Source organism: Labrus mixtus, chromosome 16, assembly GCF_963584025.1.
Source record: "Labrus mixtus chromosome 16, fLabMix1.1, whole genome shotgun sequence".
Taxonomy (NCBI): Eukaryota; Metazoa; Chordata; class Actinopteri; order Labriformes; family Labridae; genus Labrus; species Labrus mixtus.
Genome location: NC_083627.1, coordinates 4251993 through 4263939, shown reverse-complemented (window position 1 = coordinate 4263939; position 11947 = coordinate 4251993). Strand labels below are relative to the sequence as shown.

The 11947-nt window shown below is 42.0% G+C and overlaps 1 protein-coding gene across 1 annotated transcript; it reads left to right on the top strand.

Annotated features, from left to right (window-relative positions):
- Position 1: 1 nt before the first annotated feature.
- cdca5 (cell division cycle associated 5) lies at positions 2–825 on the top strand. The gene has a single exon (XM_061059598.1). The coding sequence runs from the start codon at positions 40–42 to the stop codon at positions 766–768; it is 729 nt and encodes a 242-aa protein (XP_060915581.1). The 5' UTR covers positions 2–39; the 3' UTR covers positions 769–825.
- Positions 826–11947: the final 11122 nt, after the last annotated feature.

The following is an 11947-nucleotide window of genomic DNA, read 5'->3' as shown; positions in this document are numbered from 1 at the left end:
ATGAAAAATCAAACTGAATCGCCGCAGAGAAAGGTCGGTATGGACGAAAGGGAGCTTAAAGTGAAAATGGGAGATCATAACGATGTGAATTGCTCGCAGAGGAGACGGTCACCGCGGTTGAGTTCTCCTCAGGCTGACTTCAGCAAAATGGCGCTGGTTAAACGCTCCATCACTGTGAGGAAAATAGCGCCCAGGAAAACAGTCGCGCCGTCGGAGAACAATAAGGAGAACACCCCGAGGCGGTCTGGGTCAGAAGAGGTCCAGAAGACGAAGCCTAAGGTGTCCACTCCAGGTGTTATACCGCACCGTAGGGGGTCCACCTCGGCCAAGAAGACGGCCGCCATGCCCTCGCCCATCCTCTCGTCTTCACCTCCTCCTCCTCCGCCGGCTGCAGATCCAGTGGACCCGGTGTGGTCGCAGAAGGTGCGCAGGTCCTACAGCAGGCTGAGCAGCCCCGACTCCAGGGACAACATGTTCGGCTTTGAGAGGATGAACACCCCGGAGGTCGTCAAGAGGGTCCAACGATCCAAACCGGGTCTGGAGCTTCTTTCTGGATCCACATCTGGCCTGAACTCTTTCACATCGCTGATCGAGGCGGAGGTCTGCGCCCCCGAGGTGGACACAAACATCCCGGGAGTGCTTTTAGTGAAGGAGAAAAAGAGGAGGAGGAAGGTCCAGCAGATCGGCACCACAGAGATGGACGCGCTGGCTGCTCAGATGAACGCTGAGTTTGAGGAGGCTGAGGTGTTTGAGTTGTTCGTGGAGTAGATAGAAAAGACTCTGAATGACTTTTTTTTAAAGCATGTTGTTGTTGTTTTTCATCTCTGACATGCTGAAAACACACAGACTCTGGGGGGGGGGGGGGGGGGGGGGGACAACACTTATCTGTTTATTCATACAACAAAAAAAAGAAATCAAGTTTTTGAGTCGCTGTAGTTTCAGGCTCTACAAATTCAGCATTTTTATTCTTTTGAGATTTATTTGTTCGAGTGCTCTTAATGTGGTTGTTTTGGTCACTATGTGACGATATTGTGTCAAAGTGTTGTTTGAAAACCAATAAGACCAGTAGTTAGACAAGTAAAGCCTCTTTTCAATTATCTATCTGGTGCCATGTGATCTTTCAAAAGTCTGTCTTGCCAAAACATCCTAATATTTTCTGTTGTTTTCTTTTTTTAAACTAAGTGGAAGGAGGGGCATAAAGCTGAGAGGGGAAACTTTACATGTAAACCCTGGTTGTATTGAAGCTGTAGTTTGAAAACTTTGAACATTTGCATTAATGTTGGGATTTTGAGGAGAGCTACAACAATTAATGGATTAGCTGTTAAATTCATTGTCAACTATTTGGATCATTGTTTTACTCATTTGAATATTTATTTTTATATTCAGATAACAAGATAAAATAATCTGATTCCAGCTTCTTAACTTTTAATACTTTCTTAATACTATCTTGGTCTCTAATATTGTTGTTAACTTCACTAAATATGTCTGTTAAGGGAACTGATTGAGTGAAAGTGGGAATTTTGCTTTCCTAAATGTTCATAATATTTTCATCTTTCAAAATGATGATTTCAGAATAAGACTCTTAAGACAGCACATATCAAGACTGTCATTGGACATTTACATTCATGCTGCATTAGTGCTTTCCTAAATATATAAGAAAACACTTTTTTAAAATTGTGATTGCCTGTAGATGTAAATAAATATGCAACCAATTTAAAGGACCAATATGTAAGATATTTACTTAAATAACCTTACCAAATCATGAGACATTAAGGAAACATGCTATGTTAAAGTGCAGGCTTCTCGGTAGCAGCCGGTATGTCCTCTTTAGTTTAGATTCTGAATGGTTTGTTTTTGTTTTGACCAAATCCGGTAGCAGGTTTTAAGGCACCTCCACCCCTCGGTTTGCCGGGCAAATGGCAAATCAACAGGCGTCGCAGGGATGTAAAGGGAAGGGAACAGGTTCAGATTTAACTGATCCTACCCGACCTGAAAAGCCTCGGCATTTTTCTAATAAGCTCCACGAGCAGAAAGGTGGTCAAACTAGAATAAATATTGGAGATGCTTCTGAAAAATGCAGAGAGGTCAGAACACAGAAAGGTTAACAGACCGATGCCTAGGGAGGACAGGGCGGGGGGAGACAGCTCTCTTCAATATTTTGAATTTGAACTGCAGTACCGATTTCAAACGCTACCTGTCAGAGTTACATATTAGTATTTTAAAAATCCGAATTGCTATCAGACTCAGACTTTGTTTCAGGATGAAACTGGCACATTTTACAGAAGTCCTTGATTCTGCCCCCCCCCCCCCAAAAGACACACATTGTACATTTTGTCTAAGTTTTTAAGGGTAGTTTTACTTTTACAATTTTTTGTTGACTATATAAAAATGAGTAAAGAACAGCTAAGCAGAATCCACTGAGAAGGTTAATCTCGTTAGAGGGTTAAATTGTGTCTTTCAAATATAAATCCTATAAGTCCTACTTCATTACAAATAGCTCAGAAACAGTTAAACCCTGCTTCTATCCTTCACTAAAAAATACTGTGAGCTATACGAGCAGTGGATGTGTAGGCCTACAGCTGATTTGAGGGTATGATGACACATGCTGATAATTGTAACATGCAGTGTGTTTAATAAGGTCGTAGCCTAACTTGATGGCGAACAACACATTCCTGTAAACAGCTTTCGTCTCCAGTGACTGATGAGGCACTCACTGAACGAGTGAGTGGGCGATGTGTCTCGATTTAATGAGAATGCCGGACAGGTAAAACGTTTCCCTCCAGAGCCTCTTAAAGGTGTAAGTGGATATGTTGCATAATTTGTACTAACAAGAGGAGGGATGTTATTAAACCTCATGCCTGCCTCTAACTGTGCAGCCGACTCTCAGATCAACTCAATGGATCCTTACTGAGGATGCGAATGACACTGGATTTGAACAAGTGACTCTAGCTAAATAAAGATCTGAGTAATTATTTAAGACATGGGGTACCAGAGGTCACAGAGTCATTTTTATAACATGACAATTATGTGAATCATCTATTAAGGACTTCCCAGTAACCATATCTAATATCAGATGTCAGTTTAAAAAGATCAAAATCAGTACAGGGCACCGGTGGCCTAGTGGTAAGTTTGCGCGACCCATGTACAGAGGCTGTAGCCATCGAAGCGGGCAGCCCAGGTTCAGATGTGGCTCCTTTTCCGCATGTCATTCTCCACTTTCTCTCCCCAGCTTCCAGCACTATCCACTGTCCTGTCTCTACAATAAAGGCACAACCCCCCCCCCCCCCCTAAAATATCAAATAAAAACACACATAAAGAGGTAATATCTTTTAAGCAGAAAAGGGTTTATCTGTCCGTAAGCGTTAAAGGGATTTACTCTGCTTTCCAGTATCCACTTCCATAACTAACCCCCCCCCCCCCCCCCCCAACAAGAACGAAACAGACATAAAATAAATGCAATTTATGCCCCAAATCATACGACCAAAATAACAGAGCATGGTTGTGACTGTACAGTGTTAGACAGGAGACATCCAGCAATCCAGACTGAAAAACAACACTGTTACTAAACCTAACTTTTAAAGCAACAGTCAAGTCAAAACCTGCATATTTTAAACAACCTCAGTTGGCCGAGGTGCTGTGTAGGTTTGAAAACACAATATAAAAAAAGAATGTGAATACAATTAACAATAAATAACATAAAACATAATAAATAGGAGTTTATTTAAATGTCAATATTTCAAGCTCAACTTGAGTTAAGAGCCTTCTCAAAGAGGCGTTTTAAGCAGCAATGGATTGGAGCAGTCATCCCAAAGCCTCGGGGAGGTGCAGCTTTTATGTATGAATGTGTTGTATTCCCAAAAAAAAGATCGACTATGTCCCAGTGAATCTAGGACGCCAAAAGTACCACCATGTCCTGCTGCCATCTGTCACATTTTCAGGATGCAACCCAGCATGATATTTTTGGCTAACCTGTCCAACAACGCAAGAAGAAGAAGGTACTCCACATTCAGAGCGCAAACAATAGAGTTTTATAATCTGTCAAAGACACTAGAACCTGATTGGTAGCATCATGGTGGCCCCACACCAACAATGTCTGTGGTATCTACTTAAACAGGTCATCTGTCTGCGATTGTAAAATTGTTGAGCCGTGTACCATCTTCACCTAAACTGTAGCTAAGAGGTCCGACTCCTGGTGGTTTTAATTGATTAATTTGTTCATAAATCAACTCAGTAGAGTAGAGTTTTTGTAACATATTGTTTGAATCTCTCGAGCTATCCTAAGATTTGGTTAAAAGGCTGTCAGCCTGGAACACACTACGTCAGGGTTGTAGAGAGAAAAGTGCATCTTTATTCAGTATTTCACTTAAAATGAGCCAAGATGCAGTATACTTTCCAGTTTCAGTGTAAGACCTTATTACGATAGCTGTTGTCATGCCCGATTAAAATGAATAATTTAAAGTGGAATCATGATAAATAAACCTCCGAGATCTTTATTACAAAGTTAAAGAAGCGATGCACAAGATGCCGACGAGACCACCTTCACCTGTTGTCTTCAAAAGCTCTGAAGTCTTGTTATTTACATCTGCTGAGAGCGCGTATGCATGCTGATAGTATTTGTGTGAGCGTGGAAGGAGGAAGAGAGGCGAGATAATGAGTGTGTTTGGGTGTTTGGGTGTGTAGCAGCAAGTGAGTAAATCCACAGTTTGCTCACGCATTTTCGGGTTTGCAAAGCACGCTCTGTTTTCCTCCTCAGGTGCCATTTCATGTTCATACCCTTCATTTGGCATTTCAGCTCCCTGGGAGAGGAGTATTTTTTTTTTTTTTTCTTTCCTTTTTTCTAGCAGAGCGACAACACATGACAGCTTGGCTTTTGTATATTTTTAACAAGGTATATTCTTGTCTGCTGTCAGTTTGGCTGAAAGTTACAGACGGAGTGAAGCAGGAAGGTTTTTTAAGCTGCTGTTGTCTCTGCTTGTGCTTTTAAATCTGTTCATGCTGCTGTATTGCACAATGCCAGTCTTGAAAATGTCGCTATCAGACCATTAATGATGAACAACTAAAAGAAACAGATAGTGAAATTACAGTTTTAATTATGACGTCAGGCCATATTCAAGTGAAACAACACAAAGGCCCACCATGACCTAGCTACGAGTGGTTGGATCTAAAGCAGGGATGGGCAACTTTGGTCAAAGCAAGGGCCACATTCATTTAATTCTGACTGCCAGAGGGCCAAATTGTAGGATACAAAAACGATAACAGTCAATTATGTCTCAAATTTAACTCAACATATACCAGTGATCAAATATTATTATGGAAATATTTCTGGTTTTCATGATTTCATGGCAGATTTTGTCATGTTTTCTTCATGTTTTGATATATAAAAATTGACCTGAGGGCCACATTGAGGGTTGACGACGGCCGCATGTGGCCCCCAGGCCGCCAGTTGCCCACCCCTGATCTAAAGCTGGCATTCAGCCGCTAACTTGCCAACATTACATTTGCAGGGAATATGCTAGCTAGTGATTTTCAGCCAGTTCTAGCATTATGTTAGCTCGGAAAAATCTCAGCTACCTATTTTCGTCTTCTTCGTTTTTACAAAGTCATTTTGGCTGAGAGAGTCAGACGGAGTGAAGCAGGACGGTGTTTATTTCACTTTTAATGTATTGTAGGTTTTGACTGATGTAGTTATGTCAATGGTTATCAGGCTATTTCATCACTTCTGGATTTATGAGCAAAATAAAATGACTCTAAAAAGGACTGAAAAGAATCCTGAAAATCTGGAGGGATTTAAACAACACGTACCGTATGCTACCTTATTAGCTACCAGTAGCCCGCATTCAACCACTTTCTAGCTAACATTAGCGGTCACGTCGGCTGAAAGTTACCGAAAAGAAAAGTCCAAATTAGCTGAGTTAGCGTTTCCCAGCAATTACTTTCTTAGCTAGGAAAGCCTTTCCTTTTGTATGCTGCAGTGATATTACCTTACAGTCCTTTCTTAGCGAACAGTTATCACCCACCCAACATGTCAGCTTATACTTCTGTATATTTTTAACAAGGTAGTCATGTCTGCGTGTCACTTTGACAAAAAGTTATAGACAAAGTGAAGAAGAAATGTGTTGTTTTCAGATGCTGCTGTGTCTCCTCGTGCTTGCTTTTGCTTTTTGCATCTGTTCATGCTGATGTTTTTTTTTTTTGAGTTAGGTTGGATGTTTTACACTAATATTCATGTGTTTTTCTTTCCTCTCCTCTCTTCTTTTTTCCTCTCTTTTCTCCCCCCCCCCCATCCCTCCTCACCCTCCCACATTTCACTCACGGCAGTTGTCGCTGGTTCAGCTTGACTGCTTCGTTAGGGCTCATCATTTGCATTCAGATTAATTATCTAATTACCGACAAATGTCCGGCGGCCACCCCACACTCCGGCTCGTCAGCTCTCAGCCTGTAATTATTTTAATCATTTACTTTCATCTGGAGCGTTCCTGCCATACTCCTGTGTTTAGAGGCCATTCTTAATTACCCTGCCAAGACACTCTTTTCATGAGAGGGAGGGGAGGGGAGGAAAGGGGGGAGGAGAGGGGAGGGTTGGTTTGAGGGGAGAAGAGAGCAATTGGGTGAGGGAACATGTGTGTGTGTGAAAGAGAAAAAGACCAATGGGGACATGATCCAGAGGCTTTGACGGCACAGAGGAAGCTCCCTGCTCTGCTGGATGCTCATTCCTCTCTTTTTTTTCTCTCTCTCTCTCTCTCTCTCTACATACACCCCCCCCCCCCAAAACCCCCCCCCCCACACCTCCCCCGCCTCCCAAACCAACTTCCTCATCTCTTCTCTCACCCCCACCTCCCTCCTCTACTCTACACCCCTGTTATACTTCCTCCCTTTTTTCCCTTTATCGCAAGCACACACAGGAATCGCCCGTGGGCTTCAGTGCTCTGACTGCTAATACACTGACACACACACACACACACACACACACTTTTATACACACACACACACACACTACACACACAAAAACAGGCAGACAAGAGAGAGTCATGTGCCCTGTTTGTGGCACTCATCAGGATGCACAGATCTTTCCACAATCTGCCTGGAAAATCTATACTCCTCTCTCTCTCTCTCTCTGCTTGTCTGCTCTCTCTCTTTTTTTCTGTCTCCCATCATCCCTCCATCCTGCACATGTCTATCAGCCTCCTCTTCATCCCTCTCCCTCGCCTTCTTATCCCCCCGTTTGCAGGCCTGCTTCTCCCTGTCCTCCCCTTTTACCGTATCGTGTCAAGCGCAAGGAACATTTTCAGGGTGGGAAGCTCTAACAATTTTTCACAATGTTGTATCATTGTGTTCAAGAGTAAGTCGTGTAAATGCAGAGTGTCCGACGGCCCGTTATCCGTTCACTACTTCTCAATTAATGACTAACAGAAGACGTAACGGACAGTGAATATCTGGAAGGGTGTCAGGCCTAATTGAAAGTTAAAACAACATATTTTACAACCCATTACACAACAGCTAACAACCGAGCAAAAACACGATATTTGCAAGGAATTTTAAAGCTTGTCTTTTCTGTCACGTCAAACCAACAAACGGTAATATGCTCTGTCGGCAACTTCATAGCTGACAGTATCTAGCAAATGGCTGGATGCTAATATTAGCTGTTGTCGAATAGTTTATCAAATATGTTGCCTTTCACTACCGAAGACTTATTAGTCTAAATTTCAGCCACTAAAGCCGTTTGCACATATGCACACTTCTTGTTCACACGTGCACCTCTGAGGCAAGATAAGTAAAAAGAATGATACGGACAAAGCAACAGAGTCCGCTATACGAGGCTTTAAAGGCATTATTTTCCGTAATATCAATGCTATTCATAAGTTTGAATCACAATATCAACAAAACAGCAGAGAAGAAACTAGTGGGGAACAGAAAACGTAATGCAGCACTTTCATTACGTGCACAGGTTGCATGCACTCGATGGTCTTGCATCGATCACGCTGAATAAATGTCGCCACCCTGTCCCATTTGTTGGCTGGCGAATTACATCCCGCTGCGTTCACACATCATTTCACTTTCTGTGGCAAAAAAAAAAATACTACGCAGCCGGCAGGAGAAACTCCAGGATAAAGTTGAAGTGAAAAATTCCGCCGTTTGCGTTCACACATGACGCTCAGCCTGAAAACTTCAGGAGTTACTGGCTGGATGCGATCAAGCGTGTTTCCGTTCCTCTTAGTTGTGGATCACTTCTGGTAAGTGTAAAATGATCTTATGAGCTGCTAAATGTTAACCTAAGCTGTTGTCTGATGTTGCTTTTCCTTTTACCTGAACAAACGGTAAAACATTTTAGCTTCTATCGAGTTGTTGGACGCTAAAGTTAGCCATTGTCTTTTATAAAATATGTTGTTTTAGCTTGAAAATATGCCAGTGAAAATATGGATAGTGGGAATCTGGAGGGTTCATATTTAATAAGATGTGAGCTCATGATGATAGACAACACCTTAAGCCAGCCTTTCCCAAACTTAAAGACTGCCGCGGCCCACTTTGAAATACAAAATCACTCCGGGGCCCGTTGTAAAATAAAAGTTATGACTACAGCTCTCACTTTCAGTAAGGGTAAAATATTGGACATGACAACATGACATTATGTTGATAGACAGGAAAGTTTACTAAACATTATGTCCATGAATAGTCATGACACGTCTTACTAATCACTTAAAGGGTTGACTCGTGGTAAATCATCATTATTGTGATTTATTTTATTTTATTTGAGGGCTTTTTCGTGGCCCACCTGCAGTACCAACACGGCCCACCAGGGGGCCACAGCCCACACTTTGGGAAACACTGCCTTAAGCTAACATTCAACTAGGCCTACTAGGCATGCTTTCTAGCTAACATACGCCTAGCTAGAAAGCATGTAAGCTAGTTTTTTTCTACCATTAATATTATGTTGACTAAGAATGAACATCTATATTTGTGTTGCATAACACAAGCAGACTTCATAGTGAACTATTATACAGCAAGTTAGCTGTTAGCTCTTGTTACCGTCATTGTCTCTTCAGTTGCTTATTAATGCTGAAGCGGTAATATTTGAATTTTCAGAATCTGTACGGCATGTAGCCTGGAACGCCGCGGTAGGTTATAAGATTATAACTCCGTGCAAGCTTCCCAACCCCGTGCATTATGGAAGAGAGAAGTGGTGGCCATGTGAATATGGTCAATGAGAGGAGACAACAGGTCATCTTCCTTCCCCCTCCAACCCGTGATCACTCCATAATGATGCTCTCACTCAACCCTAAAGCAACTCAGCCCTCTCTCGCCCCTTCTCCGTCTCCCCTCCTCCGACTGCTCTTGTTAAGAAAAGGGAGAATATGAGAGAGAGGGAGAGATACAAGCTCTGTAATTGGGCTCTTGAATATTTAAGTCACTGGGGATGAAAGTTTAATGAAAAGATGATTATCTACCAGTTTATCACACCACTGTTTCATATTTCATTTTCACATTCTCGTTTCCAGCCACGTTGTCCGTTTTGGCAGCTGTGGGTACGGAGTTTTTAATCCAGTCAATGTGTGTTGGAGACTAGTGAGTAAAAAGGCAGAGAAATACGATGGTTATGATACGTTGGAGACACTTTAGGAAGATACAGGGGGGACTTTTTGATAGCACTTTTACCCTTTGTTTTACGGGATTTCGTCACATTGACCATCAATTATTTCTCCTTTAAACAAAGTATCCCATTTGGCATGATTACATTCGATCTAAGTTTTGAAATGATGTACATGTATGTATGTGGACTGGTTTATTATCCAGTGAATGTAGGAAAAAATATTCAGCAACATTCAGATAAACCCTTTTCGCACATACAGAAATCTCCTGAAAAACTCCAGAATATCCGAGTGAGTCTGAACGCGGCAGCATATACTCTGGAGATTTCAACTCCGGCCAATGGGAAGAGAATGACGTTTATATACAGAGAACGGTTAAAAAGTTAAAAGTGCATATGTGAAAACGGCTATAGAGACAGAAGCCCAGGGGAGAGAAATGTCAGGGCCATGATTGGGGGAATTTTGGGGAATTTGTCAACACTGCTGGCAAAAAGGTGTCTTCAATGATGCACTTTAGCTCTGTAAAAATTCCCTTTATTGTCTAAGTATTCCCTTTGCGTTCTCACCCTGTCCACAAGAGGACTTTTTTCAGACTTCCAGAGAGTTTTCATGGATTAAAATGTATTTACACATCCGTCCATGAGAAGCAACATTTCAGTCTAACAGTAACAGTAAGGCCCCGTTTCCACCGAGCGGTCCAGTTTGGGTCAGTACGGTTTGGTAAGGTAACCTCTGACCTTGCTTAGGTTTCCACAGCCATCTGTACCCTGACTTTGTTAGCGGAGTGTAAGGCAGATGGCGATAGCGAGGGGGCAGTGCTACTCGCTGATCAGTCGCAAAAAAACAAAAACACCCTTCAAATGACCCTATAAAAAAATCCGCAGGATGTTTATACACGGCCTTTTATTGTGTTTGTCCTTTATTAGTACTGTCGCACAGGAAGTGACGATTCTTTCGACCAATCAATGGACTGCAGTGTGTCTAGCTCCACCCTTTAGGGTCGGATCGGTACGCTTGGAACCTCAACAGACGGGTAGCAAAAAATAATTACGGTAAAAATCTGTTATTTTGGTACCATTCCTCTACTTCTGAAGGTGGAAACCAGAAGCCAATAAATGGGTACCGAACCGAATTGAAACGGACCGCTTGGTGGAAACTGGAGACCCTACAAGTCTAGAGGATGGAAACATTTGGATTCAGCAATTGTCATTTAAGTAAAAAACACACAGGCGTTATTTGTGTAACCTTTTAGTGTTATTTGTCTTGGTTTGGTTACACTGAATATTAATAAGGCCTTGTAGGATCAATGTTAATATTAAGGGCTGAATGATGCTTCAAATCCTTCCACTTACTGGAAATAGCTGTGCTTTAAATACTCAAGTGTAAACAAATGAAATCCATCATAATAATGGTAATAACAATAATAACTTTATTCATATAGCACTTTCAAAAAGAAGTCACAAAGTTCTGTACAATAAAAGCAAGCAAAAAATAGTAGAAACAAAAAGACAAATCGCCAATTAATATATTAAATAATTAGGTAATTAATCAAAATAAACACTCGATACCTGTGCTCCAATCAAAGTGAAGAAACCTTCCATCCCAACCATCCTCCTAATGCTCCACTGAAAATAACCAGAATCAATTTACAACTGTTTATGTCGTTAAACACCATCCTGTAACCCCCCCCCCCCCCTGTTATAGGTTATTAAACCCCCAAAAAATACACAAAAATAAACAAAATGAACTTGAATTCATGGCCTCGGTGTTGTTGGTTAATATTGAAGAAATCTGTTTTTTTGTGTCTTCCCCTGCGTACAAAAACAACAACAATACAAATAAAAAGTTCTTTGCTTTGACGTTAATTAAGAGGTGAATTCTGCGCCGGTTCTTTGGCTTTAACGCATGAGATGGAAACTGAACTCGCTCACACAAACAGTTCAGAATGAGGTGAAAGGACACTCTTTCCTTTATTCAAACGTGTGGGATGAACAGACGGCTGTTTGTTATTCATAATGGTGGCGACATTAATCCCTTTTTGTGAGAAGACGGTGTGAAAAAGCAGCGTCGACGTGTAGCACTTTTGCCAAACCCCACTGGAATAACGGGGACTTTGGAGTTTGGATGGTGGGGTGGGGGGGGGGGGGGGGATTATGTTGCGGTCCCACACATAGCCCCGGGCCACAGTTTGGAAGCGGACACAGTTTGGACGGCAGAGATTAGACACCAAGGTGCGGCGCAAAGAGGCCATTTCCAGGCAGCAGCCGACGTGGGTCAACATGGGGGATCTTCTCTGATAATGACAAGAGGACTGAATGCATGAAAACTAAGATAAGAGGTGACGCTCTTACAGGCCACACGAT

Bases quoted from the DNA above. Each gene is read 5' to 3' on its own strand.
- cdca5 (XM_061059598.1), top strand. From the start codon at position 40: ATGGACGAAAGGGAGCTTAAAGTGAAAATGGGAGATCATAACGATGTG.